This window comes from Pleurodeles waltl, chromosome 3_1 (genome assembly GCF_031143425.1).
Source record: "Pleurodeles waltl isolate 20211129_DDA chromosome 3_1, aPleWal1.hap1.20221129, whole genome shotgun sequence".
NCBI lineage: Eukaryota > Metazoa > Chordata > Amphibia > Caudata > Salamandridae > Pleurodeles > Pleurodeles waltl.
The window spans coordinates 1,855,569,696-1,855,596,807 of NC_090440.1; the positions used below are offsets into that span (position 1 = coordinate 1,855,569,696).

The following is a 27,112-nucleotide window of genomic DNA, read 5'->3' on the forward strand; positions in this document are numbered from 1 at the left end:
ACCTTCCTAATACTGAATCCCAAAAGCAAAATGTGATTCGGTAACAAGTTAAAAAGTTGCATTTTGCCTTTGATACATTTTAAAAACATTTAACCGGTTGCAAAAGGCCCAATTGTGAACAATAAAATGCTTTGTACATCTGGCCCCTAGTATTTAAAAGTGGCATATGCAACAATTGTTAAATACCTGCAGGGATTAGCCTTCAAAAGCTCTTTTTACTGTGAATGGCTATAGTTGCCCAATGAGAAGTTTAGAATAGAATTATAACCCTGCCATCACTGGTATGGAACAGTCTCCTACAAAAATTTGAATATTAATTTTAAAGCTCCCTAAAAATCCAATTCAATAATATTGTTGGGATTTTATTAAATAATTAGGGACAGTGATTTTTAAAATGTTACACTTTACCTGCCTAAGCTTCCAGTAATGAGTAGCAGGATCACTGACAAATGGCCCTGCCGGTTCTTCCTATAAATGAGGTGTGAAACCTAATCCCAGACCTGAAATAATGACTTAAGTCTTTTTACAGGACTCCTGGATGTGAGACATGTGATAGACATCAGCTCAGGAATAAAGGTTTGGGAGGGTCGTATTGCTGGGTGAACGAAACTTTCCCAAGACTGAAATGACCACACAGACTCTTCTTGGCAATGCAAAGCAGTATTTACTAACTGTCTCGACAGGGAGAAAATCACTGCAGACTGTATCTCAGCCCTGTACACACTGCCTCTAGGGTTTTTCTCAAATGCCTGTTCAGAGAAGAGGACTTTTTATACAATTCGATACAATGCTTTATTACACATAGTAAATAATAGTTAACTTGCAAGTTTTATATTTAAAATGTAAAAAAAGCACTTGAAAACATGTGACCCCATACCCTCAAAATTTTGAGCTAATACATTGCATATTCATTATTATACATTTAACAATTTTTTCTGACATGGTATTCTTTGACCCATGAATGTTTGCATGCTTTGTAGTAAATGTTATTTACAGAAAGTGTGTGCTGGTGGCATTGTGTGTCTCTGACCTCCATGTGCTCCAAATTTGGTCTCTTCCCAGCACCCCTCATATAACTGTTCACCTGTATGCTCTGGGCGGATTCAGTTATATGCCCATTGTTTTATCAGGCTGAAATCTGTTTGTAGGCAAGGAGAGTTTTCTGGGGGACTTGTGTACAGATGTTGTAAATGTGTGAGGGTCTGTTAGACATGAGTTGGTCTTTAACTGAAATCCCTTTTATGTTTCTTATTCCATTATATTGTTAAATTAATCTTTTACCTTGCTTGTGTCAATGTGGGGGCTAGGACTAAACTGGTTTCTAACTACAGACGAATGTGTGGTTTCTGCCTGGGCTTGATGCAGCACAATATTTTCATTTTTCGTATTTAGTTCACTGCATTTATTTTTTATACTTCCTACAAAAGTCAATGACAGTAATAATTTGAAAGGGACCAGGATAAGGCCTACCTATTATTAGTTAACAGTTACATGTAAATCGAGACTTGGAGAAGAGAATCCTTTTGCTTTGTAGGCCTTTTATAGCCAGCTTGTCACCAGTTCTGTGTGAGGGGGAGTTGGTCTTAAAGCTTGTGTAGCTGAAGAGGTGGGACTGCTCATTACCCTAAACAAACACCTAACTGCCAGTCAAGCTCCCTTCATGGGTAGAAATATTTGTTCACTTTTTCAACGTTTCCGTCAAATTAGTGAAATAGTGAAAGTTTGCAGTAAAGTGAACAAGGTGTGCTGCAAAAGGGGGGAAGATTTGCCCTTGGGAATTTTGTCCAGGAGTCACACTCAGCCTATGGATAATAAATCTTATAAAAATGGGTACCTCACCCCAGCTCACTAGACTCCCCTCTGATTAAAAGAGGGCTGAACCTGCTTTTTGAGATATGCGCAGAGATCTGAAGGGCTGGACCTGAGCCCATTTTGTACCCAAGACTGTGTAGTGGCTAAAGGGATAGAACTGATTAGGTTATAGTCTAATCCAAATCTGATTTTCTAAATTAAAGCTACCTTTGATGTTCTTTCTTTGTACTGTTGTAAACAGTTTGTTCTTTCAAGAAAACGCTAATGGCAGTTAGACTCTGTATACACTGTGATCATTCCATCTTTAAAAAGATTCTTGCATATTTTCAAAGGGGAGGTAGAATATGTATGTTAGTCACTCCACTCAGAAAGGCCAAACTCCAAATGCCAGTACATGCTGGTATCTAATTCTTTCAGTGAGTGACCTCTCCGGTCTAGATCTCCCATAACTAGAGTGCACCTAGTTAATCTCACCATTGGACCTCCATTATCTCTTGACATATTGAGGCCCAGATTAGCAGAGATATTTACCGGAATTGCAGATGGTGTGTTATGGTCCCTCTGCCAATTACAGTCCTGACACTAACATTACCAACCACTCTGAGCATACCACCTATTGATACTCATTGCTGAGTGTCATTGTAGGCCTTTGTGGCCAACTGATTGGATATCCTGGTTAATCTTCTTACCATATGTCCATTATCACTAGAAATCTTGAGGTATTAAAAAAACACTCTTTTGCAGGTCATTTCAAGGAGGCAAGCATACTAAATAGCAAATACCTACACCAGCAGTGAAAAGCAGCTGGAGGGTAATGCTGAACTTTCAGGCAGGAAGATAGGGAGTGTGGTCAACGGGCACATCCAGTACAGGTTTGAGTTAGTAGGTAGGCACTCCAGTTTCACTGCCAAGGGTGGAAGGAATCAGTCATGGTCACGGGCCTACAGCGTGTGAAGTTCTAAGCTCTTGAAGGACAGCTTCCACTCATGGCAGAAGCCACGGACTCTGGAAGTTAGTACTTTTGGGCTTTTGCAGCCCCACCCAGTTCTGCACCTGAGAGGATGGGCTCAGGCCTGAGGTGTCAGAGCAGTGAAGGTTCCAGTTGTATGAGGCACCAGGGGACACAGGTATCGGTAGTGTTGGTAGGTCAGAGGTGAGCAGGAAGAAAATGGTGGTCAAGAGGACTCAGAGTTGTGGGTAGGGTCCAGGAGCACGCCAAAAAAAGGGCACAACCACCCAGAGTCACAGTATACGGAGGAAGAGGTGCTCCAGTGGAAGGGGAAGGAGAGACTGAGATAAGGTATCACACCACTTTGCACAATTTCCCTCATCAAGGCTCTTAGTCAGATCCAGGCCCGTCTCATTCCCATGTCTCCAGAGGTAACAGGTCACCACCACCAGGGTGTCCAAGGAGCATGAGGTCCCACTCCTACTTTGGTCAGGTGTGCCAAGTGCATCAGGGCAATCGAGGTAGGAGTATAGTACTGAACAGTGCTCTTCACCCTCCGTGAAATACTCCCTCAGTTGGGCTTCCGTGGGGGAGGTTTATGCCCCCAATTACATAGAAGGGTGATGGAGGCAATAGGCTCTTGATAGTGGAGCTGTGTACCGATTACCTCAGCACAATCCCCAGTTGGTCCAATCTGCCCCAGCTCCTAGGGCCGTGTGTGAGGGCTGCGGCTAGTTCTGTCCTCCAAAACATTCTTTAGGGCATTGCGGGAGGTGCTGCAATGGATTGCTACAGTTGAGCAGTAATCCCTTAGCTTAGACGCTACACTTCAGTAGCCTTAGCACCCCTGTGGATAGAAGTGGCAGTTGTGCACAATGCCTCACAGCTTCTTGGTGACACCATTTTGTGGCTTGTTGGCCAGCGACCCCTCTGTCAGGGTCAGTGGTTAAGGGGTTGGTGACATAGTGGTTCAGACCATGCTAAAACTGTGCTGCCCACTCTTGTGAAGCCTCGCCCCTTCGGAGATCACAGCAGGCCCTCCGGACTGTAGAGCACCCGTGTGGTCAATTGCTGGTCCCTAGTTTGTGGCTGAGGGGCCAGGGGCACCTCTGTCAGAGCTAGCACGTGATGGGTTGGTAGTTAGATGATGCAGGACTCAGTGCAGCCATGGGGCCTGCTCTGATGTAGCAGTGCCTTTTCTGACAATCTAGCAGGCCCTCCTGAAGGGATTAGCTACCACACAGCCAGTCAGTGGTCTGCAGAGCTGCAGACTGCAAGGTACAGCATCATGTGGTCAAGAGGCAACAGGAACCAGAGAGGTCGAGGTCCCTACAGCTCTGAGAACTAGAGAACTACACTGCTACCCCCAAGGTTTCTTCGGCAAGCAGAGCTCTTCTTTCCAGTCCATTTTCTAATTCTGAAAGCATTAGAAGCCTTCCTATTATCCTGTACCCTGGTCACAGGGTTTTCATATATACTAGTGATCTACGCCCTATAATTGGAACCAAGACCAAGGTCCATTGCACCTTGTTGAAGCCATTTTCAGCATTGATTGCTAGGAACAGTTTGTGGGCATGTGATCTGCGAACATTGTTGATAAGGTGGAGGGTATGTTTGATGTTATCAGCTGCGTATTCTAAACTCGGTTTGGTCAGGGTCTAGTCAGTCCTGCCTAAGTGGAGTTAGGTGACTCTAAAGAATCCAAGAGATAGTTTTGGTGTCAGTGTTTAACAAGAATATGGGGTGGTAGGACGAGCAGAATGTGGGGCCCAAACCCGGTTTAGGATTAACGACTATAGACACTTCTTGCATGAATGTTGTGATTGTGGAGGTTGTGGCATTTTATAAACAAGTGAGTATGGAGCAGAAATGTTATAATAGAGACTCAGGAAGCCATCATGGCCAGAGCTTTTCTAGTTTTTTGTTTAGCAATTGCTGTGATTACTTCTACTACTTCTCTCAACTTAACCAAGGCATCCCTATGTGACTGTGGAATGTGTGAATGTAATATCCTTGAGGTATTCCTCCGTAGTATCATTCTCTACATTTTCTGCAGTATATAGAGTACTGTAATCCACTCTTAGCAGGGTCCCTTTCTCAGACTTAATTGAGATGTTCCATTCTTGTCGGATCCTTGCCAGCTTATCAGGCAAGAGGTTTTTTGCCCTATTACCCTCACTATAATATTTTTGTTCTATCCGCAATAGCAAGTATTCCACCTGGTCTGTGTCTAATACCTTTAACTGCAAGTGTACCTTCTCCATCTGCCCCAGGGTACACCTAGCCCCCATTTGTTTGTGTACTTTCTTTAATTCCCTGACCCTTCCCTTTAGTTCAGCCCACTATGCAGGAATTCGGAGCACCCCACAGTGTACCAAATGATCCCCCCGCAGTTGTTGGTGAGATATGTCAGCAGGGCCTTGCTCGTGTGCTTAACATTGTGCACAGGAGGAAATATCTAAGTCACCATAATACTCCTGTGTTCTCTAGGGTGGGAAGATTCAGTTGAGAGATATGAGAGAATGGTATGATAACGACATAGTCCAACTTTATATCTATACGAACTGTTCCATCTAGTCTTGGCGAACCCAACAGATAATCAATCATAACATATGTGTGCTGGACCACTGATAAAAATGTGTAGTCAAGCACTGTGAGATGCTCCCCTATCCAAAAGTCTGAGACATCGAGGTCTGTTTTTCCACCATCTATGCCCTACATTCCTTGGATAGTCGTTCAAAGTGATCTCTTCTAAATAAGGGTCTAGCAACAGCATTGTCCATAACTATATTAACAGCTGTGCTGAAGGGTGAATTTATTACTTGAAACCTAAGCACTGGTGGCTTCCCATCTATTTCCAGTATTATGTCTTTAGCTGTCCCTGTAAATGAAGATAAGAAACGGTGGCCACTCCCCCTTCTTGACATGATCAATGAAGTTGTATTGAAGTTGGAACCAGCTAGAAAGAAGCATTGACCACTCCACTCTCAATAGGTGTGTTGCTCTCTGCAGGTAAATGCAGGTCCCTGTGTCTCCCAAAAGTAACTAGGCAGATATGTTTTCAATAGGGTATTAAAGCCATTTCCTTTGGGCTCAATATCTTTAGCCCTGTCATGAGGCTCCCGGCTGTCTGAGGAGGAAGGCCAGCTGCTTGAGTGTATTGTAGATCTGCTCTCTTGGAAGGAGGATGCCTGAATAGATTGCAAAGGTCAGAAGCACATTTATGGGGGTTTCCCAGAGCACAAAACTCTGATAGCAATACAAAACCATTAAACGAGCAAGCTGTGTAAGACAACCTTCCTTCCTTGTAGAGATTCCAAGTATGTTGTGATCTGCTGAAATGAACATTGCTGTTGAAGGATAAGGACTGATAAGTTAAACAAATAGTGTGCCCCTGAAATGTAATTGGACTCTTCGTTCTTGCCTAATTCTTTGTGAAGTAGTGAACACATGTGAGGATGTCAGGTGGGGGTGGGGTCTTGACCAGCTTGTGGGCCCAGTCCTATGTGTCAGGTCCAGAAGGATATCTGACTCTGACCAATCTGGGAGGATGCGCATAAAGCGTTTTTAAGTATATAGTTCAAAGTTCTCCATGAAGAATCTCTTAATGGGAGCCTCTGTAACCTCCATATCTCTGAAGGAGCCTTTTCTAGTCGCCTCCAGGGGAGTGTGAAGTTATTGGGAGGGTTTATTTTGCATCAGCCCATGTCAGCATGTCATTGATACTGGATTCCTTTTCGACCTTCATAGCTGACATAACTAAAAGGACTAGAAGTTGACTGCAGCCAGTGGGGAGAGATCCTGCAGGTCCAATTACAGGTCCAAATACGTCAAGTACAACGGGTCAGCTTGAAAGCCGCAGGGAGTCCTCTGGAGCTAATTGTATTCCAGTAGTTCAGACAGTAGGTCAGCCATCAGGCCTTTGAACTCAGGTTAGCCTAGGATAAAGGGAGCTTGTCAAGTCTTCCTCCCCAGAGGGCAGGGCAGTCCTCAAGCAGAAGGACAGTCAATTAGTAGCAGCTAGTAATCCTCTGGGGGAGTAAGGAAGTCCTTTATCTGTAATGTCCAGAGGTCCAGGTGTATACTGATGAGTGGTTCAGGAGGTCCAATATACATAAAAGGTACCACCTTTGTGTGTGGTGGGAATACCCTTTCCCACCCCCAAAGCTAGTTCTTGAAAGCTCTTCAGTTCCCCTGTCAATGATTCAAGACGTCTGGGGGGACAAAAGGTGGTGTCAGGTTCCTTTGAGTGTGCTAAAAGCAAACCCCTTGAAGAGGATGGTAACTGCTGTTCACATCTAGTCCCCTTTGTGCCACTCTATGGAAGGAATACAGAAACCCCATTGCAGAGCCAGCTAATGCTGTATGACCCAGGACACTGGTAGAAGGCACACATGGTTTTTTACAGACTTCTGACTGTGAGAAATTGTGTTACTGTTTGATAAGCGGGTGAAACCTTACTCAATGAAGTACCAAAAGCCTTGTAAGGGTGAGGGGCAAGCGAACCCCAAAGTAACTCAACCATCTGATAGCTTGGCACAGAGCTGCCATGCTTAACTGAGAGGTAATATGTGAGGGTGTTATGCAGCACTTCAAACAGCAATAAAGTGATAACACAATACAAGACAAATCCCACACTACTTTAGAAAATAGAGGAAGTAATTTTAATTAAAAAAATCAAAACCAAAATGACATATGACAAAACTCCAATCAGTAGCACCGGATATTCAATTTTAAACATTTAAGAGAGAATAGCGCTAAAAAATCACACAGTGTCAAATGTAGATATCTGGTAGACCTGGATCGGGACAAAGTCACAAGTTTAGGCTGACCATGCTGGAGTGGGCCGGCTATGGGTAACCTGTTAGGCCAGACAAGTTAGAGTACCACAAATCCTGGTTGCAGACCCAGGTAAGATGGAAGCGGATAGCAGGTCAGCACAGTAGGGCAGCAGTCCTTCAGAGCAGCAGTCCAGCCGAGTGGCAGTTCTTTCAGCAGCATAGCAGTCCTTATTCCTAGCAGGGTGTCCACAGGTCCAAAAGTGTACTGAACATTTTGTGTCTGGGATTCACTATTTATTCCTTGGCCTTCCTTTGAAATGGCAGAAGCTTCTTGAGGTTTCCCTTTGAAGTCCACATGAATTCTGCATTCCCTGTCCTGACTAACTACATAGGGTATGCAGCCCTTTGTGTGCAGGCAGCCCATTCAAGTGTATGTGGGGCAGAGCCCAGCTTCATCCTCCCATCCTCCCAGTGATGGCCCATCCAGACACACTGACGCTCTCTATTGTGTGTGGCTGTTTAGCAGGAATACACAATGCCCAGCTGGCAGCTACATCCAGTTGTATGACACAGAGACAGGCTACTAATACAGGGAATTGACAACTTTCTAAAAGTGGCATTTGCAGAATTGTAATTTAAAATCCAATGTCACCATGAAAGAGGATTTGTCATTACAATTCCACACACATCAAACATGAACTGATTACCTGCTCCCATTTGGAAATTATCACTTATAAATTGGAATAGGTAATGCCAAAGTATGAGAGAGGCTGGCCTTGTAGTAGTGAAAAATTAATTTACAAGTTATTCACTACAAGGACATGTAAAAGTGAAAAGTACATGTCCTACTTTTTAAATACACTGCACGCTGCCCCCTGGGCTGTCCAGGGCCTACTATAGGGGTGACCTATATGTATTAAAAAGGAAGGTTTAGGCCTGGCAAAAGGTGTTTTCTATCAGGTCGACATAGAAGTTTAAAAACTGCACACACACAATACAATGGCAGAGCTGAGACATGTTTAACGTGCTACTTAAATGGGTGCTGCAATAAGTGCTGCAGGTCCACTAGCAGCATTTAATTTATTGGCCCTGGGCACAGGTAGTTCCACTTTCACTAGGGACATACAAGTCAATAAAATATGGCAATTGGGTATAAGCCAATTCTATCATTCAATCAATCAATCAATCAGTTGACTTGGGTTTGGTGGTGAAGTTTGGAAGGTGGGCTTGTTGGGTTCTGTTTGTGAGGAAGGAGGCGATCCATCTGAGGGCGGCTCCTTGGATGTATGTGTAGTAAATCATTTTTTGAAGAAAGAGCACAATCACTTTAACAGTGGTTAGCAGTGGTAAAGTGTGCTGAGTCCTAAAGTCAGGAAAAACAAAATCATTAAACATGAGGGTTTAAGGTAAAACATTAGGGGGAAACCACGACATGGAGGCCAGGCCTAACAGTAACCTAAAATCCAACTTCACGATTAAAGAGGGTTATAAATTGCAATTTATTTCAGTCTAAACAGCATATTTCTATCTGCTCCTAATCCAAGGTTAGCACTTATTAAATGCAATAAGTTAGCTTAAACCTGTATGTCCTACTTTCAGTTACCATGTACGCTACCTTATGAATCTTTGTAGCCTACCTTAGGGGTGACATATAAGCATTAAAAAGGAAGGTTTAGGCCTGGAAAAGGTTTTTGCCAGGCAATATGGCAATTTAAAGCTGCACTTGAGGCTGCAGTACTAGGCCTGAGATGTGTTTTAAAAGGCAACTTTAAGTGGGGAGGGCAAAGTGAGTGCCTCAGGCCCACTAGTTTCATTTAATTTACAGGCCCTGAATCTATGTAGTACCATATACAAGGGAGTCACACATAAATTAAACGTGCCAATTAGGTGTAGGGCAATTTTATCATGTTTTAAGGAGGGAACAAAATCTCTTCAGTGCTGACCAACAGTGGTAAACTATGCAGAATTCTAAAAGCCACCAAACACAGGTTCAGCAAGGAAGGGAGTGAAGGCAAAACATTTGTTGTGACCCTGCAGAGAGGTCCGACTGTGTTGTTATACATATAATAAAAGTTAAGATCTAAAAGTAAACTAATGATTCTCCGTGGGAAGGAAAGAAGGAAAATGGGACAGTAAAAAAAGAGGATACCCAGGAAGCCATAGCTTAACTTTAAATACAATGTCATGACACTTTAAACATGGAAAAGCTGAACATTTACTAGCCATCCACCTTTGCCAAAGGTAATTTACGTCTGCCATTCCAGCTATCAATGGGAACAGTGATGCTCTTCCCACACACCCATTGACCATCACTAAAAGGGCTATAAATATTGGGATAAAGCTAGATATTTACTGGAGATCCAGCTTTGTCAAATGGAATCTGCAACTTTTATTCCAGCTTTCAGAGAGAAAAGAGACGCTGTACTCACACACTTATGGTCATTTGTCTCAAAGTTTAGTAATCACTGCACAGAGATAATCAAAGCCTGTACGAACGATTCTAAGCACATTTTAGGTCATCCACTATTACTGATGACATAAGGGAGTATTTAGAAGAGAGTATAAACAACTAAGTCCTGGAAGCATTCAAGGAAATGTCTATTAGAAAATTGCTTATAGAGGTTGGATTACTTGTAGACATCTATAAGGTCTTAAAATGTAGATTAGCAAGGGTAATGAGCCTGCTTTCCAAAGATACAGAGTTAATGCAATATGTATTCCTAATGTAAGAGAGTGATGATTGTACGCATCCATGACCATGGGAAAATCTCCTTGAACTGTGTGAGTTACAGTATGAGCTGTCTGTTGAACACTGCCATGACAATTCTGGCTAAAGCGCTAGCGCAAGATTTCAAAATGTAATGCCTGACCTGTCAAATCCCTCTCTGGTAGGCCTCCTTCCGTGGCTCTCTATGATTAACACATTGCAAACCTTCTCAAACATTCTTTGACTGATGCAAATGATGCAGATGGAAATATTGTCCTATCTTAGATACCCAAAACGTTTTTTGATTTTTAAAGTGTGGATATTTATTCAGTACTATGGAGGGTGATTTAAAGAATGTGAGTAGTTGTAAAAGTTGGTGGTGGCCAGGGTCAACTGTCAGTACTTTATACCTGACCCTTTCCTTTTTAGATGAGGAGCTAGATGGTCCAGCCCCTTCTCATGGCTGTAGTGTCATATAGTCCTTGATCCTCTAGCTACAGCTATCCATCCGAACAGTAGCATACATGGGATTGTAATATTTGTTCACCTATATGCAGTGGTTCTGTATGCAGATGAGACTCTCCTCATGTTGAATCTGACCTTCCCAATTCCAACACTGATGTCTATTATTGCTGGTTTCCATCATATTTTGCCATACTGGGTTCACTGGATTACAAGTGAGATACTACCCTTCCACAAGGTTTAAGTTTATTTTTTAATTGACTTTGACCTCTCCATAGGTCTACAATCATTAACAAATGAAACAGATTAGTAATTTATATTTCCATTTTAGAGATAATCTAAATGGATAAAATACCCCTTATCATTCATAAATCCATTTAGTAGTTCTTACATTCAATAAGCAGGAAAAAAACATTTAAGAAAATGTTCAGTTTAAAACACACACATTGATTTGGAGGGTTTTACAGCAAGCCCATCAAAATATGAGGGGAGCCTGACTTAGATATTTCTATTAAAGGAAGCAATTATTAAAATTTAGCCTCTTTCAGTGCTGGACCTAGGTGAAAAATATGAAACATGTTTCGCTCTCCATTCTAACAGTAGTTTCAAATAGGAGAACATTGTGGATTGTAGTTCTTACTTGCCAAAGCACTATTTAGAAGGAAATGTCCTATACGCAGACAGCTAATAAAACATCTAATGCCACAGGGGAGTCCGAAAGAGAGGTAGGGTTGAACCCAAACCTTTGAAATGTCTGTACACAATGTTTTATAAATGTTTAAAGTAGCACAATAACCCTGATCAAGTGTATAACTTAAACAGGAAGACTGAGCTCTAAGGAAGAGTCATAGCTGACCTTGAGACCAACCACTCAACAATGCAGCAGTGCACTCAAAGTTTGCAAAGGCCTTATTAAAATTTCAGCAGAAATCTGAATATGTTGAGAAGTCCCACTTCATTTCTACCATCAGGAGAAATCTCAGAGATGAAGTGTCAGCATGCAGTAGTTTATAACCCCACCTACTTGTATTCGCTAGATATTGTGCAAAAAAGCTCACAATTCTGAGATCAAGTCTTACCCGCTCTATAGGCAGCGACAAGCTTACGGAGCAAAGTTTTAAATAAATCTTCCTCTGAACACTAATGCTTGTATTACGCAATTGTGCCTTATTATTTCCAGTGGGCCCCCAAGTACTTGAAATCTCTTGGTGCATTGATTATTTAGGGATTGAGAGACATCCATGATTTTCTTTTTCTTTTTTTAAACTTTTTATTGAGGCTTACAAATATGCAACAGCATGCAGTATGGATAACAGTCAATTTTCAAGTCATGTTCCTTGAGAACAAAAAGTCACTAATGTAAAATACATTGGATGACTTTCTGGTAGGGGCGGTCACAAAACTGTTGATTTGGGGAAAATTCAATTATCAAACTATGAATATTGTGCTCATATTTAAATACACTTTTGGTATTCTACTGCTGATTATCCCTACATTACTAGTGAAATAGATAAATTCTACACTTATGAAGTTCACTTGGGAATGAGTAAGATTATTACTCAAGATGTCTCAGCAGAATACTCAGCCAAATAATGTGGCCTACAGTTGCCGCTTTGTGATTTTAGTGTCAGTCACACAGATTGGCATTCTTGAACATCCTGTCTGACATGGCTAATTATTAGTAAACATGCACTGTCTGTTTTGGAGGGGTCAGGCACCCTACATACACTGGCAACAATATGGAGGACCTCAATCCTGTTTTGCTCTACCCTCCATGTTTAGAAAACAGTACACATGTTACACAAGGAACATCCACATTTACATTCAGAATTACAACTATAAAGGAATTCTTAGATTAAGAATGGGGCAACAATTATATTTCAGATGACTAATTAGTGATGCACTTCAAAAAGATTAATGATTAATTGTTTTGAGATCTTCTTAAATCATTTGAGGTTCAGTATATTTAACATAATCTACCTATGGTCATACATTCAGCTGTTCCGCTGTCTAAGCTTGGCTTAAAACCCCAACTGTCCCACTGTCTAAAACCCCAACATTGTCTTCTCCAAAATGTTCATATATGATGACTTATAGTCAATTTAAATGGGTGATCTCTGGCCTTTTGAGTAGAGTTGAATGATTCTTTTCTGGTCCCACTTTACAGTCAGTGGGGGACATTGGCAGGAGAGTCTCTCACTAGAATTCATAGATGAGTAGTGGTCTACTATCTTTGTTGGTCGCATGGATGAACTGAGGGAGGTGTGATTGAAACTTTGCTTAAATTATTACATGATTAACACTAGACACCTCAACTTTTACACCTCATTCACTTGTGACATAACTGTTTGATGCGTTATTTTCAAACTGGAGCTTGGTCTCGCATATTTTATGACTTCAAATGGTAGCAATAGAAGACACAATTAACTCTCAACTTGCAGCTATTGCGGTCCTAGTATGATGACTCCAGGTTATTTGTGCCATTCCCAGTGGTGGGTTAGATATTTATAATTTCATCATCAAGCAAAAAGAGTACTGGGTTAAAATCTATGATTATGGCAGACCATAAGAGACTTATTTACAGGTCCAATAGTAAATTGACTATTTGTTTCTAAAATGAGATTTTCCTAACTCAAAGGTTCCAAAAGACTACATTCAACCAGATTTGGAGAGGGTGAATGATGCACTCCCACCATTTTCACTACAGTCTATAGGTCGGAATACCCTGTGGGAACTATCTCTTCACCTGGAGTTTAACTCACTTTGGGCAAGTGGAAGTTACCCCTTCATGTGAGCTACAGCTAACCTGATGTTATACAGTTGCACCGATACTTAGATGACCACTTAAAGATACATCAACATACTTATGTTGCGTTGTACTGTTTCATGATGTTTATTTTCATGTTGGACTGTAGTACATGCAAAGTGTTTAACACCTTATGGAATTATTTCTTTTCATTTCTTCTAATCTTAAAAGAAGTGGCGATTATTGCCACGTGCAGGGATAGGTATTTTCTGTTACCCTGTCTCTCTACTATTCTTATATTCACTAATAGAAAAGTTTGTGCGCAAAACAACCATCAGTATGGTATTTAAGAACAGTGAACCTTAAGTTGATATTGGTATTCTTCACACCTTTTCTTCCTTGTTTCATTCCTCTCCTTTTTACATGTTCTGTCTCCTTTTAGGGGAGGGGTCCATCCACTTTTAAACGTAGGTTTGTTTTCTCAATGCCACTGGACAACATAACTGTTGTTGGAGACATGGTCATTGTATCCTACTTTGCATTTGCTTTATGCAATCACACCATATGACATGTACTAAATGATGGTGTCTAGTTCATTACTAGGGACACCCTATGAGGCATAAAAATATGAAGAGTTGCACATTTCACTTTAAGTACTGTATTTATGATCGAATGCTTAACAATGTATTGATACAAAAGATGCCCCATCACGATGACTCCTTTCTAAGAGAGCAGAACAATTGTCTTCCAAAGTACATAGGTCTGTATCCCCAGGAGAATAATTGAACACGCTGCCACTTCAGGAATTTCCGTGAAGCAGAGATCCAGGGATGATGCAGTCCTGAGGGTTTTCAATTTATGGAGATGGTGGAACCAAGCTTCACTGTGGTTTCCAGGACTTTCTGGCCTCCATGTTTGCTGATGCCCTTTGTCAGTAGCACTGTCCTTGTCACTGAGACCAGCTCTTTATTCTGTCATGGTTACTACAATTGCTGTACATCGTACCGGTACCCCTCTCAACAGAGGTACTCTTATGCCACATCATTCATGTTGATTTCGACCTCTCAAGCTTGAGAAGCAGCAGATCCAGTACCTCAGAGAGTATAGTATACACTGATGCATGTTAATATCTGGTCTGGTGGTCGAAAATAAAATGAAATTCGTGACATTATAAATTACATTAAAGTTAATAACAGAGAGACATTTTACTCAACCATATGATAGTTTGAGATGCCAAAGATGAATGTCATACATTCCTTACATATAATTTTTTCTCATGTGTCAATTTTGAGTGGCTCCCCTCTCTTTCTCCTATACATAAATCTGAAGACAATATGTGCAATACTTTCTTTGTTATCCTTATATGTGCTACGATCCCGGCTACAGAAATATGTAGGTTAGGTCTTCTTGTTAAACAGATTACGAGAATGAGTTAGATTGTACCCTTTAATAACTTTGACATTTTTTTACTATTGAATAAATAGGGTACCACATGTAAAATATTACATTCAAACTATTTGCCACCAAAATTTCTGACTGAAATTCTTACAATAAATTATTCTGTACTATATTTCACGTCCGTCACATAAGATAACTAATACTGACTTTCTCATTTCTGCTGGCTCGGATATATTTCATTTTTATGGAACACATGCACTCAAAATAAAACAAAATCCTTCAGAAAGTCACTGCTGCCAGTCATTCAATGCCATACTCTGCGCACTGAATAATGTGCGCATTAGATAACAGACATTTTCATTGCTATATCCATGCTCGTAAGTGCAAAGTTAAAAGAAGAATGGAGGTGCCAAGACTGAATTAAAGAGCTGAAAGTGACACTAGGCTTCCTGGGAGCAGAAAAACGATCTGTACACACTCCTTTCCGATGAGGGCACATCACCTGAAGAATACATTTCCTGGGTGAAATTGAAAGCAAACTTATGATTATTTTTCTGTCAGACATAAATTTCACCAAATGAAGTGCCCACTGAAAAACTGCAGTGTTGGATTGCTGGAAGTGCAAGAAGTAGCTCAGCACCAGGTTCAGCTAAGTCACTTCCTAATGACATCATCAATGGCACTTGTGCACAATCTGACTATTGTGAGTGTCACTTTGCCTCACTCCAAGACACAAAGGTGAGCTGGCAGTATCTCAGTACAATCTGCACTAAATGTACACCCTCCTCTCCATTTGGGGCGGGGAATCATGCCCCCCACCTTTTTTACCGACAAAGAGAGTGTCTGTCAGGCTGAACAATGGTCCGTCTAACAGTCATTCTTTTGTTGAAGTCAGACAGCCAGGAGGTAGATATGGACTAAATGTGCAGGCTCCAGGATGCCTGAGCTGAACTTTGCCAGACTGAGGATTTCATAGTCCTGTGGAATGACCTCCTCAGTCTGGCAAAAGTTCCTTGAGAATCTCCCCCTTGTTACGAGGATTGCTTCAGTTTAAAGCCCTGAACTTCCCAGGGCCTAGTGTCAATCTGTGACACCTCGTTACAGAGTACAATGGAGTCGGGTCAGCAGATTCTTTAACACCTCCCACTCTGTGATGAGTGAGGGACTGCTAGCTTCTCTTATTTGCTGAAATTAGGGCCCAACCCTCCTGGTTCTTCTGATACTTTCTTCATGGAAACCTGCAGTGAAAGTAAGATCCGTTCATTGATTGTTGGTGCTTGCCTGCATGTGTGTATGTAGGAATATATGTATGTATGTGTATTTGAGTGAATGAGTGTCGCGAATGTGTGTGTGTGGGGATGCATGTGTGAATGAATAGCTGTGAGTGAGTGCGTATGTGTGGACCACGGCCTCCTTCACGGCTAAAATTATCGACTACCACTACACTGTGTAGAAGTCAGACACGTATAATGTGTGATTTATCGTAATGCACACATTACAACTTCATATAGTTAGGTGATATACTACGTGACAATACATGTCACCTGGTATCACTACGCATTGTAGTTTGTGGGAAAGCCAGATCAAGATAATTTTTCACATTAGACTTTGCTGTGTAATCCATGTATTTTACACTAGACCACCCTAAACATGCTCCACTTGCCTACATTAGTAGGAGGATGGAGCAAATTGATTTTGATGCCGTGAGAGGAACAATTTGTGGCACAGAATAGCTTCTAATTGTGAAAGATAATCAGTTGCTGATGTTTGCATGCTTTGCAGAGCTTAGCAGCATAAACCTTTTTTAACTTTTGGCCTTATTGCATTTAGTGATTCTAGTGACAAACTTAATAGCCAGAAGCAGGAAGTATTTATGATCTTCAGCATGCTGCACTTGTCAAGAACATCTGTATAAGCATGACAGGACAGTCAGATATTAAGCCAATGCTAAATGTAGTAAATAGGTCAGTTGTTAGGATGCATGCCTATATAACTAATGCTGAAAAGGTCAAATTACATGAATTTATTTACAATATGTGACAACTTTTAATTGACTTTTCTTTTTTCCAGGGATTTTTTGTCTCGATCATCTACTGTTACTGCAATGGAGAGGTGAGTCCTATAAATAATTGGGAAGCTGCATAGTTTCTGTCAAATGATAAGAATGGAGTAAGTAATCATATTTTATAAACCTACAGGGGGTCATTACGAGTTTGGGTGCGGAAAAGGCTGCCCCACTATCTCCTGCGGTCAGGTTGCTGCCAGTGTGGCCGCCTTCCAGCAGGCCCCATTACATAACATTGAAACTGGCTGATAATTGAGCCAGCGGCAATGTTGCAGTGCGCAGGGTGCAAAAGCACCTGTTGCACTTTTCACTGTCTGCAATGCAATACAGACAATGAAAACCATGACAGGGCTGTCCATGGGGGCATGGGCAATGCAGGGGCACCAATGGGGCCCTCTGAACCCCATCTCCTCCAGTTTTTGCATGGCAGTGCAACTGCCATGTAAAAGCTGGTGGAGAAGAGGGTCATAATTCCAAGAGTGGTGTTGCATGCAGTGCTGCCCTGGTGGATTAGGACCCCCAGCACCGCCAGTCCCTCTAATGGAAGGAAACCAGTGGTGCTGTCAGATCGACCATGGCCCATCTGCCACGGTCATAAGGTTATGTCTGACTGCTGCCAAAGTAGTCAGGCCACCGCTTTGGTGGTGATCAGACCGCCACCGCAGCCCTGGCAGTGTGAAGACCGCCATGGTCATAGTGAGGGGCTCAGTGTTTTTATCGCACAACAGCATCTGCTACGTTTATCTCAATGCTGCTAAAATTAAAGTTTTTTTTTTTTACACACAGCAGCTGATTTTAATTTGGGCAAATGTCTTACCACATTGCCGATGAGGTGGAGGCTTTTACAGCAACCTGCTCGGCAGAAGACACCCTCGCCCAATGTTAAGATCCCATTAATTTTTTCAGAATTTCTTCTGCTGGTGCCTGGAATCACTTTTGCCATTACTGAATGCTGGGTGGGCAGCCATGTTGTAGTGGTAGACTCTGCAGCTTTATTTTTTCGGAAACAAACCCATAACATTTAAGTTTTTTTTTTCAGAAAAATATGCTCAGATGTGTAGGAAGCTATATGGCTGCATAAAGGGAACACTCTTGGTTTGTTTGCCTGGGTTTGTATTACAACTCACAGCAGGGAAAATCTGTTTTAGGACATTTTCCTAAATAGAAATTGACTTAATAGACTTGTGGAAAGACCAGCATTTGTTGAAACTAATTAATTCCACCTTAAGGTGTTGCAGATCAGCTCTCCAGATGCAGACTGAAAGAGTGTGATTCCTACAACATAGTGTTAGATTCAGGTGGCAGCCCTAGCCAAAAATATCTATATGGTAGGCAAGCCACAAAAAGTGGAAGGATATGTTTGGTTAAACATCTTGGAGGAGTGGCTGACACAGGAGGTTGCATCACAGGGTCTTTCCAAATTCTGCATGATTGAGTGTGTCACAGAGTACTAGTGTATCCACCAGTACTGAGCTTCCTATCAAGACCAGTGGTAGCACAAATATGGAATTTGTATTCTAGAGATCTTGATCCATGGATTGCATGAGATGAAGACCAATTGAGTGTCAAAAACTGAAGGTCTCCATCTTTCCTGATTACATTATGGCATTACATAAAAGAGGCTCCTCTTTTTTAAAATGAAATGCAAGTTCGAAGAGATGGAGCTACGTTGTTATGTTATGTTAGCCATTTATAAAGCACAGCTGCTACCCTGGCATCCCGGCACTACTAACAGCCAAATATCATACTTATCAATCCCCCTCATGCTTAACAGGTGTTGAACCAAGTCTTCAGATATGATCTAGTTCCCAGTGAGACTTAGTGGTAACAAGTCCTTCTTCTTGATGACTTCAATAAAGCTTAGGATTGGGACAAGGTTTTTGTCTAACTTATGCACGTAACCCGGATGACAGGCATATTTAGCAGTAGATTTGTGAGAAAGTCATCCTTTTTGCCATGATCACCCACAAACTGTTTGACTGATACTCGTATTTACTGACTCTGACTGTGCCCTGGGCACTGCTAACCAGTCACAAGGTGAGTGCTGTGTGTGAAATGATATCTGCAAATTAGGCATAATTATAATTAACTCTGACAACCTACCTGTAAGTCACTAGCATATGGTAGGGCATGAAGATTTAGGGACCCCAGTGTAGTTAGGGCCATCCTGGGTGCCCTGCTGTCATCTCTGGTGTCATTTTAAAAGCAGCTGGGTGCTTTTGAATTAACGTTTACCCTAAATTTGACTTCAGAATTAAAAGTACTTTCAAAATTTCAAACTACCTTATATTTACATGTATGTCACCCTAGGTTCTGCCCTAGGTGCCCCAAGGGTTGCATGGAGGGTAACTATGAGCAGAGACCTTATAAAAGATGTTTTATGAGCCTTGGTGAGGGAAGATAGTTATATTTGTTTTTCCCCATTGTAGTACATTAGCTCCATAGGCTAACATCGGGAGGCTTTAAAATTAATAAAGTCTAATTTCCTCTAAAAAAGAGAAAAGAGCTAAATCTGTCAAGTTTGGTATCAAATTAATAGTTAGAATACATCCAATACCTTGCCATGGTTGGATTTATCATATTGAGTACAGAGAAAGAGTTTTTGAACTCTTTATGAAAGTTACCAAAATCAGCCCAGTAGTGCCCTTCCCTGATTGGTCAGTCTCTGGCAGCCTGACCCAGGCTGCCTTAATGAGGTGTGATGTGGCCTGGCCTGAAACAAAGGAAGCATCTGGTGGGAGGAGAAGAGGATAGGGGTAAAATGGCCAACCTGGTTTTCGAAGGAGGGAAAACTACCTGGGATAGAAACTGGCTCTTCCCCATTTCCTGCTTCTCCAGCCAAATAAGAGACCCAATAATTAGATTAGGAGAGGGGCTGGAAGGGGTGTGTTAGGGAAACTTAGCCACACCAGCGGGTGGGCTTAGCCAGATGCAATCTTCACTAAGAGAGTTTCTCCATGTTGGATGTTTAGTTAATGTTGCTTTCTGGGATTGATTTTTGCCACACTTCAGAGGAAGTGGTCAGTCCAGAGGATGGCACCCTACATCCCATTGGTCAGGGCTGCCTCCTACTTACCAACCTAGAGGCAAGGGTAAACATGACAGAGCTGCCTTACAATTCAGATCCCTGCTGGAAGATACTGGAGAAGGAGACCTGCTCTGTTGAACCCCTGGTCTGCACCACCTGAAGGACTGCATCAACAAGAACTGCACCAGCTTCGTACTCTGAGCTTCACCAAGAAAGAGGAATTTGTCTTGCTACTGCAACTCCAGGAGTGGAATCCCTGAAAGCTACAGGTACAAAGGAGCTAACCAGAGTTCCCTGCATCAAGTCGTGCATGAACAGCCCAGCTGACCAACCTCCAGGGGCCTTTTGAGGATATTGGCAGGTGCATTTTAGGAACTCTAGGCCCAACTTCCAAGGAGCAATTCAGAGCCTCTGGAACCTTCGTTTCAGTTTGTGGACACCTCAAGAACCCAAAAACGAGCGCTGAAAAAAGATCCAGAAGTTTAGCAAAGTTTAGAGCAACTTTAAAAAAAAGCTCCATAAGTGGACCGACTTGGCATTGTGAGTCAAGCCGGCAACCTGGCCTAAATTTCAGGGTCACCTGGGAGCTCGTGGAAAGGCAATCTGATGACACTGCATCAAAATCGGCTTCTTCAGCAAGATTGAACAACTTTGAGGAAGAAAGCTCCAGAAAAATTATGAAGGTAAAACTTTGACCAAGGTCTCCCACTCAGTGTATCCGAGCAGGGCTCCAACTGCCTCAACTTTTGACTTTGCCCTGGTCATGCACAACCAGATGTCCCCAGTTGGAGCTTTTGGTTTTTAGACACTGGAAAGCATTTTTTGACATTTAATCTTCAGAAATTCTTATCTCCTGTTCCTTACATTAATTTTTTGTCATTTTAGTATCATTTCAAAGATAAAAATATTTCTTAATTTTAAGATTATAAATTGGTTTATTTTGTGTGTTGTTTCACTTATTTACTGTTTTGTTGATCTTAAATGCTTTACACATCTGTCTCCTAAGCTAAGCCTAAATGTTTGTGGACCAAGCTACCAAGGGATGAGCAATGATTAATTTATTGAGACCTTGACTGGACCTAGTAGAGAATTGTACCTACCTGCCTTTCCCAATAACCAATTCCAAAGAATTATATAGCAACACTTTCAGCTTCGACTGGAAATGTACTGATAGTATCACTACCGAAGTCTGGACATGATAAACTAGACACAACATCTTAAAGGCCATGTTAATCCTAACTCTAGGTTACTACATTTTTATTAAGGTTGCTGGTAATCAATTGTTTTCATTGCTCACCTTGCTAATCTATTTGGGCAAGAGCAACTTTGTCCTAAGGTACAGGACCTTTCTCAATATAAGAAGATTGTTCAGTGTGCTTGGGGATACATCCACATTCACCTTGTGTCCTGTGGTGCTGAAGATAGATTTTAAAGAAGCATATGATATCATAAATTGATAATACATATTCAAAGTGTTAACTAGATTGGGAATAGAACCAACAGTGTTAAATTGAACAGCAGCCTTACCCAAGGACTGGAAGCACACCGAGATCCACGCTCTTCTGAAGAAACCCACAGCTGACCCAACTAGTGCCCCATCTCGCTGTTGCCCTTCCCAGCTAAGGTCGCCGAGAAAGCAGCCAAAATTCGATTCTGCCAACACATTGAGGAAAACAACACCCTGGACATCTCCCAATCAGGATTCAGACCTAACCACAGCACCAAAACCGCCCTGCTCACCAGCTAACCAGCAACCCTTATCCTGCTAGATCTTTCAGTTACCTTCAATATAGTGTCCCACCGCACTCTATGCGACAGACTCCACACAGCAGGCATATGCTGTAAGACCCTACAATGGATACACTCCTTCCTGACAGGCAGGACACAGAAAGTCAGGCTCCTACCGCACCTGTGAGAACCTACAAATATCACCTGTGGAGTACCCCAAATATCCTCATTGAGCCCCACGCTGTTCAACATCCACATGACCCTGCCCCTATCATCAGGAGCTACAGTATGGACATTGTCTCCTATGCTGATGACACCCATCTGATCATCTCCCTTACCGAGTACCCATCAACAGACAAGAAGAATTTCAGAGATGGGATGGAAGCAGTCGCCACATGGATGATAGAGAGCTGCCTCAAGCTGAACTCCGACAAGACCAAGATCCTCACCCTGGGATACTCTGCATAAGCCTGAAACGACTCTTGATGGCCCTCTATGCTCAGCATGCTCCCAACACCCACAGACCATGCACAAAACCTCAGCGTCATCTTCAACTCAGGGTTCACCATGACCAGACAGGTCAACTCTGTCCATCCACCTGCTTCCACACCCTCTGACTCCTATGGAAGATTTTCAGATTGAAACCAACCGACTGCTGAGAAACTGTGACACACACCTTATCCACAAGAAGATTTGACTACAACAACACCCTCTATGCCTCAACTGCCATAAAGAACCTGAGCAAGCTACAACAAATTCAGAACACTGCTGCCAGACTCGTCCTGAACATCCCCAGTCAAAAACACATCTCAGAACACCTGAAAGACCACCGGCTCACCATTGAGAAGGGGATCAATTCCAAACTCCTCATACATGCCTACAGAGCCCTCCACAACATCAGAACCAGCTACCTCAACCAGCGCATCATATGGTACTCCCCTTCCAGACCTCTCCACTCATCCCTACAGTCACTCGCTGACGTACCCCACATAAAGAAGTCCTGGGCTGGAGGAAGATTTTTCACCTACCTGGCAGCAAGAGGTTAGAACACCTTACCTCTTCACCTCAGACAGTCGTCATTGCTACCTCAATTCAGGAAGGACCTCAAAACCTGGCTCTTTGACTGAACCCCGAGGACATACCCTTAAACACCTTGAGACCCTATGGGTGAGTAGCACACACTATACATATCTGATTGATTTGATTGATTGGGGAAACCATTCTTTAAACACAAACCTGGCAAGGTTTTTCTATGGAACTGACCCTCGTATTGTGAAAAATAAAACAATTTTTCATTCTCTGAGGAAATATTGCACTGTGGGACAGATAATTAAAGATAAAAAGCTTACCAGCATGTTAGACAGGATTGGGTGATGTCTAAGTAAGGAGAATGGAAGGAACAGTGAATTATCTGAAGTCAACAAAGTGGGTGACTGGAATAAAGAGAGAAAGACGGAATGAGAACGAGAGAGGTATATAGAGAAATATATAAAGAGAAAGAAGAGGCCGGAGAAAGATATATAAAACATTCTGTAAACTGAGATGACTTCAAGAGACAATTTCCTGTTATGGGATTATAGTGATGGGGAAAATTTGGGACAGGCCAGTGCAGTGGAGTATTCTGCAACCTTTTGTTTATTTTATTTTTGAGGTTGGTAAAAAAAAAAAAAAAAAAAAATGATGAAATGGTGTAGTAATACATTGAGGTGATTTTCCAACAGGCTCATGTTTGATAAATTAGTAGGACTCTGGTTGTTTCCATCAGAGACTGAGGTTGCTTAAGACAGCTATTAGGCCTTCTGCATTTATTAAATGAGTGTTGTTGAAAAGAGCAATATACAGTGGAATACAATGGTTTTTCTCTTTCAGAAATGGAGGTTTACTTTTACTACTCAACTTATACGCAATATATACCTGTCATTTTTTGGTTGTTTTCTTCCAGGTACAAACAGAAATCAAGAAAACATGGACTAGATGGCACTTGGCCTTCGACTGGAAAAGCACAACTCAATGTGGCAATTACAGATATGGTTCAGTTCTCACCAACATGACACACAGCACGAGCAGCCAATCCCAGATGGTAGCCAGCTCAAGGATGGTGCTAATCTCGAGCAAGGTCTCACGTAGTGTTACGAAGCAGGCAGAAGGACACATGAATTTGCCAGGTTATGTTAGAAGCAACTCTGACCAGGATTGCGTTCCTCAGTGGATCCAAGAAGAAAATAACGAGGACGATGAAAAGAAAGTAGATGACATATCACTGAAAGAAACACTGCGACCCCTACAAGTGGGGGCCGAGCCAGAAGTCAACAAAGAAGAAGTCGAGGAAGTAGTATAAATTTTCCTCAGCAATCTCCTAAAATTGGGATTCATCCGGAATGATGAATTTATGAATTGTGTCAATGTCTTCTCATGTGTTTAAAGCAGGTTACCAACCACTGGCATCGCAGTGAGAGTTTTGTTTACAAAGACATTTTCTTAACTTCAAACTGCTGATTGCATTTCCTAGTAGGGATTCTGAAAATATTTAATCAAAAGCACAAAGTGAATACAGTTTATGTGGAGACATTACTGACTTTAAATATAAATTATTTTGACATGAAAAACAATTTTTAAATATATGAACTTTACTGTAAAGTTGGGAGACCGTAAACGATTTCTGGAAATTATTTTCATGCAACTGAAATGTGTGCTCCCTGAATGCTTAAATAGTGAATGGATATTAAACACGCTTTTATCATTGACTTGGAAAACTATTTTCAAATGCGTGTTTCACAGGCTGTACAGTGTCTAGAACACGTTTGTCTTGACATAGTTTTAATTAAGTGCTTTCTCTTAGTTGAGATATTTCATTCCTACATTTTGCATATCTCGTCAGGGAGAAAGAGGATAACAAATAATCTATTTCTAATTGAACTTTTTTTTCGAATGGTCGAATACTAATACTGTTGGCTGACTATTGGCCAGTTTTTTTTCTTTACATTGCATGTCTGAATGATGATGGTATTTTAAAAAATAACCATGTAACGGCAGTATGTTGCTTGTTAAAACAAATAGTTATTTTACATTGCATGAAATCTCTATTTTAGTTTGAGTACTGCAGAGCTAGCATTCATGTACGGTCATATTTATGACAAGAAAACTAGGCCAGCATAGATGGCTTTATTAAACCGTTGTGTATTATTTTTTATCCAATTTACTGTTCTACAAACTTACAAAAAAATTACACATATTTATGTGCCGTTTAAATATGCTGCTGTGATTTCTCGTCTTTGGCTACCCGTCACCATGCAAATCCACACCTTTCTTCATCCCTGAATGCACTAATTTTCTCGAAGCAGAATCGGTGTAGTTTCATTACGGACTTTGGTGCTCCTCAATGGACCTGTCTCTCGTAGGCCTTCTTATTCAGTCACTTCTAAAATATTCAAAATACAAAGGCACAGATTACAGTTAGCCAAATAGAAATGTAGTGAGTGTACTAAGTCCAAAGGTTACAGGAAATCAAGAACTCAAAAGCGTTCTGAATAAGACAGAGACAGATTTGTCTTCTAAGAGTGGGGATAGGGCTTTTTTCTCTTCTACTAAAATCACGTTCTATATTATTTCAGTCAAAAGGTTCATAAATTTAGAGAATTAACACATTCATTCTCTTGCTTTTAGCGGTCCCGGCTCGCGGTGTTGGAGCCTCGCACATGGAGAATATTAATAATTTTCTTTTTTAATTAATAAACTTACTTGGGCCTGGAGAACCGCGCTGCTCCTCACCCCTGCCTGCAGGAACAGGCTCCCAACCTGCCCTACAGCCAATCCTGACGCTGCTGAAAGCAGCGTCAGGATTGGCTGGGAGGGCCCAGCTCGGGCGCTCCCAGGCAGACTAGGGCAGGCCAAACACAGATGCACTCTGAGAGCCGTGCACATAGCACTCCCCTCTGCTTGTCACAGCCTGTGGTCCGCCCCTTTCACAAGGAAGAGATAATAAACACAGTTTATTATCCCTTCCGTCTGAAAGGATTTGCAGCAGTTGCTGCTGGCCGGGGGGGGGGGGAGGGAATACTCCTCCTCCCTCATGGAGGAGCCCCCCTGGCTTTTAGCAAGTAGAAATCAAGTAAAGAAAAACTTTTGTCAACTGAATACACTGGCGGATGCTTTCACCATTACATGGAATTCTATGTTCACACAGTGTTCTACATAGGGGCATAATGGTTACAGAGTATGTTATTCAGCCTGAAACAGCTAAATTCAATGTTGAGAAAATTATATTTTGTTCAGAACAGTGGCGGCCCATCCTTTAGAGCGGAGGGGCCACGCCCCCCCACCTTTTGCCCCCCATGAAGAGTGTCTGTCAGGCTGAACAAAGGTCAGCCTGACAAACACTCTTCATGTTCAGGTCAGGCAGCCAAGAGCAGACATGCGCGATTTGTGCAGACTCCTGGCTGCCTGAGCTGAACTTTGCTGGGCTGAGGAGATCACAGCTCCTATAGGTGTGACCTCCTCAGCCCAGCACAGGTGCCTCGAGGCCCTCCCATGGGTGACGAGGAAAGCGTCACCAATTGACACTCTCCCTGGGCGCTTCAGTTTAAGCCCTGAAGTGCCCAGCGCGAGTGTCAATCAGTGACACTTCGTCACAGAGTGGGATGGGGTCAGCAGTCTCACTGACCCCATCCCACTCTGTGACGAGGCTGGGACTGCTGCCTTCCCTCATTGGCTGACCAAGTCAGCCAATGAGGGAAGGCAACAGTCCCAACCCTCCTGGGACCTGGAGGCCGAAGGTAAGTGTGTGTGTGTGTGTGTGTGTGTGTGTGCATGTGTGTGATTTTTAAAAATGAATGTTTGGTGCGTGCGTGCATGTTTGAATGGTATGAGTGTTGTTAATGGATGTGCGTGTGTGTGTGTGTGTGTGTGTGTGTGTGTGTGCCCTGCTCGCCCCCCTCCCTCCTAAAGCTGCCGGCCGCCACTGGTTCAGAATGTTTTCAACAGAGTCTTCTACTTGCTCTGGTGAGACTATTATCTTTAATTCTAGCAGACAATGAAACAGCAGTGTTAACCATGTGATGTAGTACAATGTCACATTAAAGATGGACATTTGATGCTGTTAGTCTATTTTACTAAAAAGCACGATTTCTGCAGTTTTCAACTTTAAATTTCTCCTATTCTGTGTCCTCAGCTACCATGGTTATATCATCTAGATACATTTTTCTTAAATCTACACCCTTCCTTCCTACTACCACATATGAAGCATGACACCTGGGGCCTCATTTACAGTGCCCGTGGTGCAGGGCGTTGCAGCAAGTGCCTTGCTCCGCCACCCTGCACCACTGGGAAAGAGCAGAAATGTGCCGTATCTACAAATTACAGTGCATTTCTGTCCTCTCCCCCTGCCCTAGTGCAGAAATTGCCGGCATGCACCAAAGCAGGCACCCTTGCACTAGAGTG

General features: G+C 42.2%; 1 protein-coding gene across 1 annotated transcript in view; it reads left to right on the forward strand.

The window, feature by feature from the left end:
- Positions 1 to 24,865, forward strand: part of PTH2R (parathyroid hormone 2 receptor) — a 1,094,265-nt gene extending 1,069,400 nt beyond the window's left edge. The window contains exons 12-13 of the mRNA XM_069221390.1: positions 16,926 to 16,967; positions 23,619 to 24,865. Coding sequence (XP_069077491.1) covers positions 16,926 to 16,967; positions 23,619 to 24,014 — 438 coding nt within the window. The 3' untranslated portion in view covers positions 24,015 to 24,865. The remainder of the gene's footprint in view (positions 1 to 16,925; positions 16,968 to 23,618) is intronic.
- Positions 24,866 to 27,112: the final 2,247 nt, after the last annotated feature.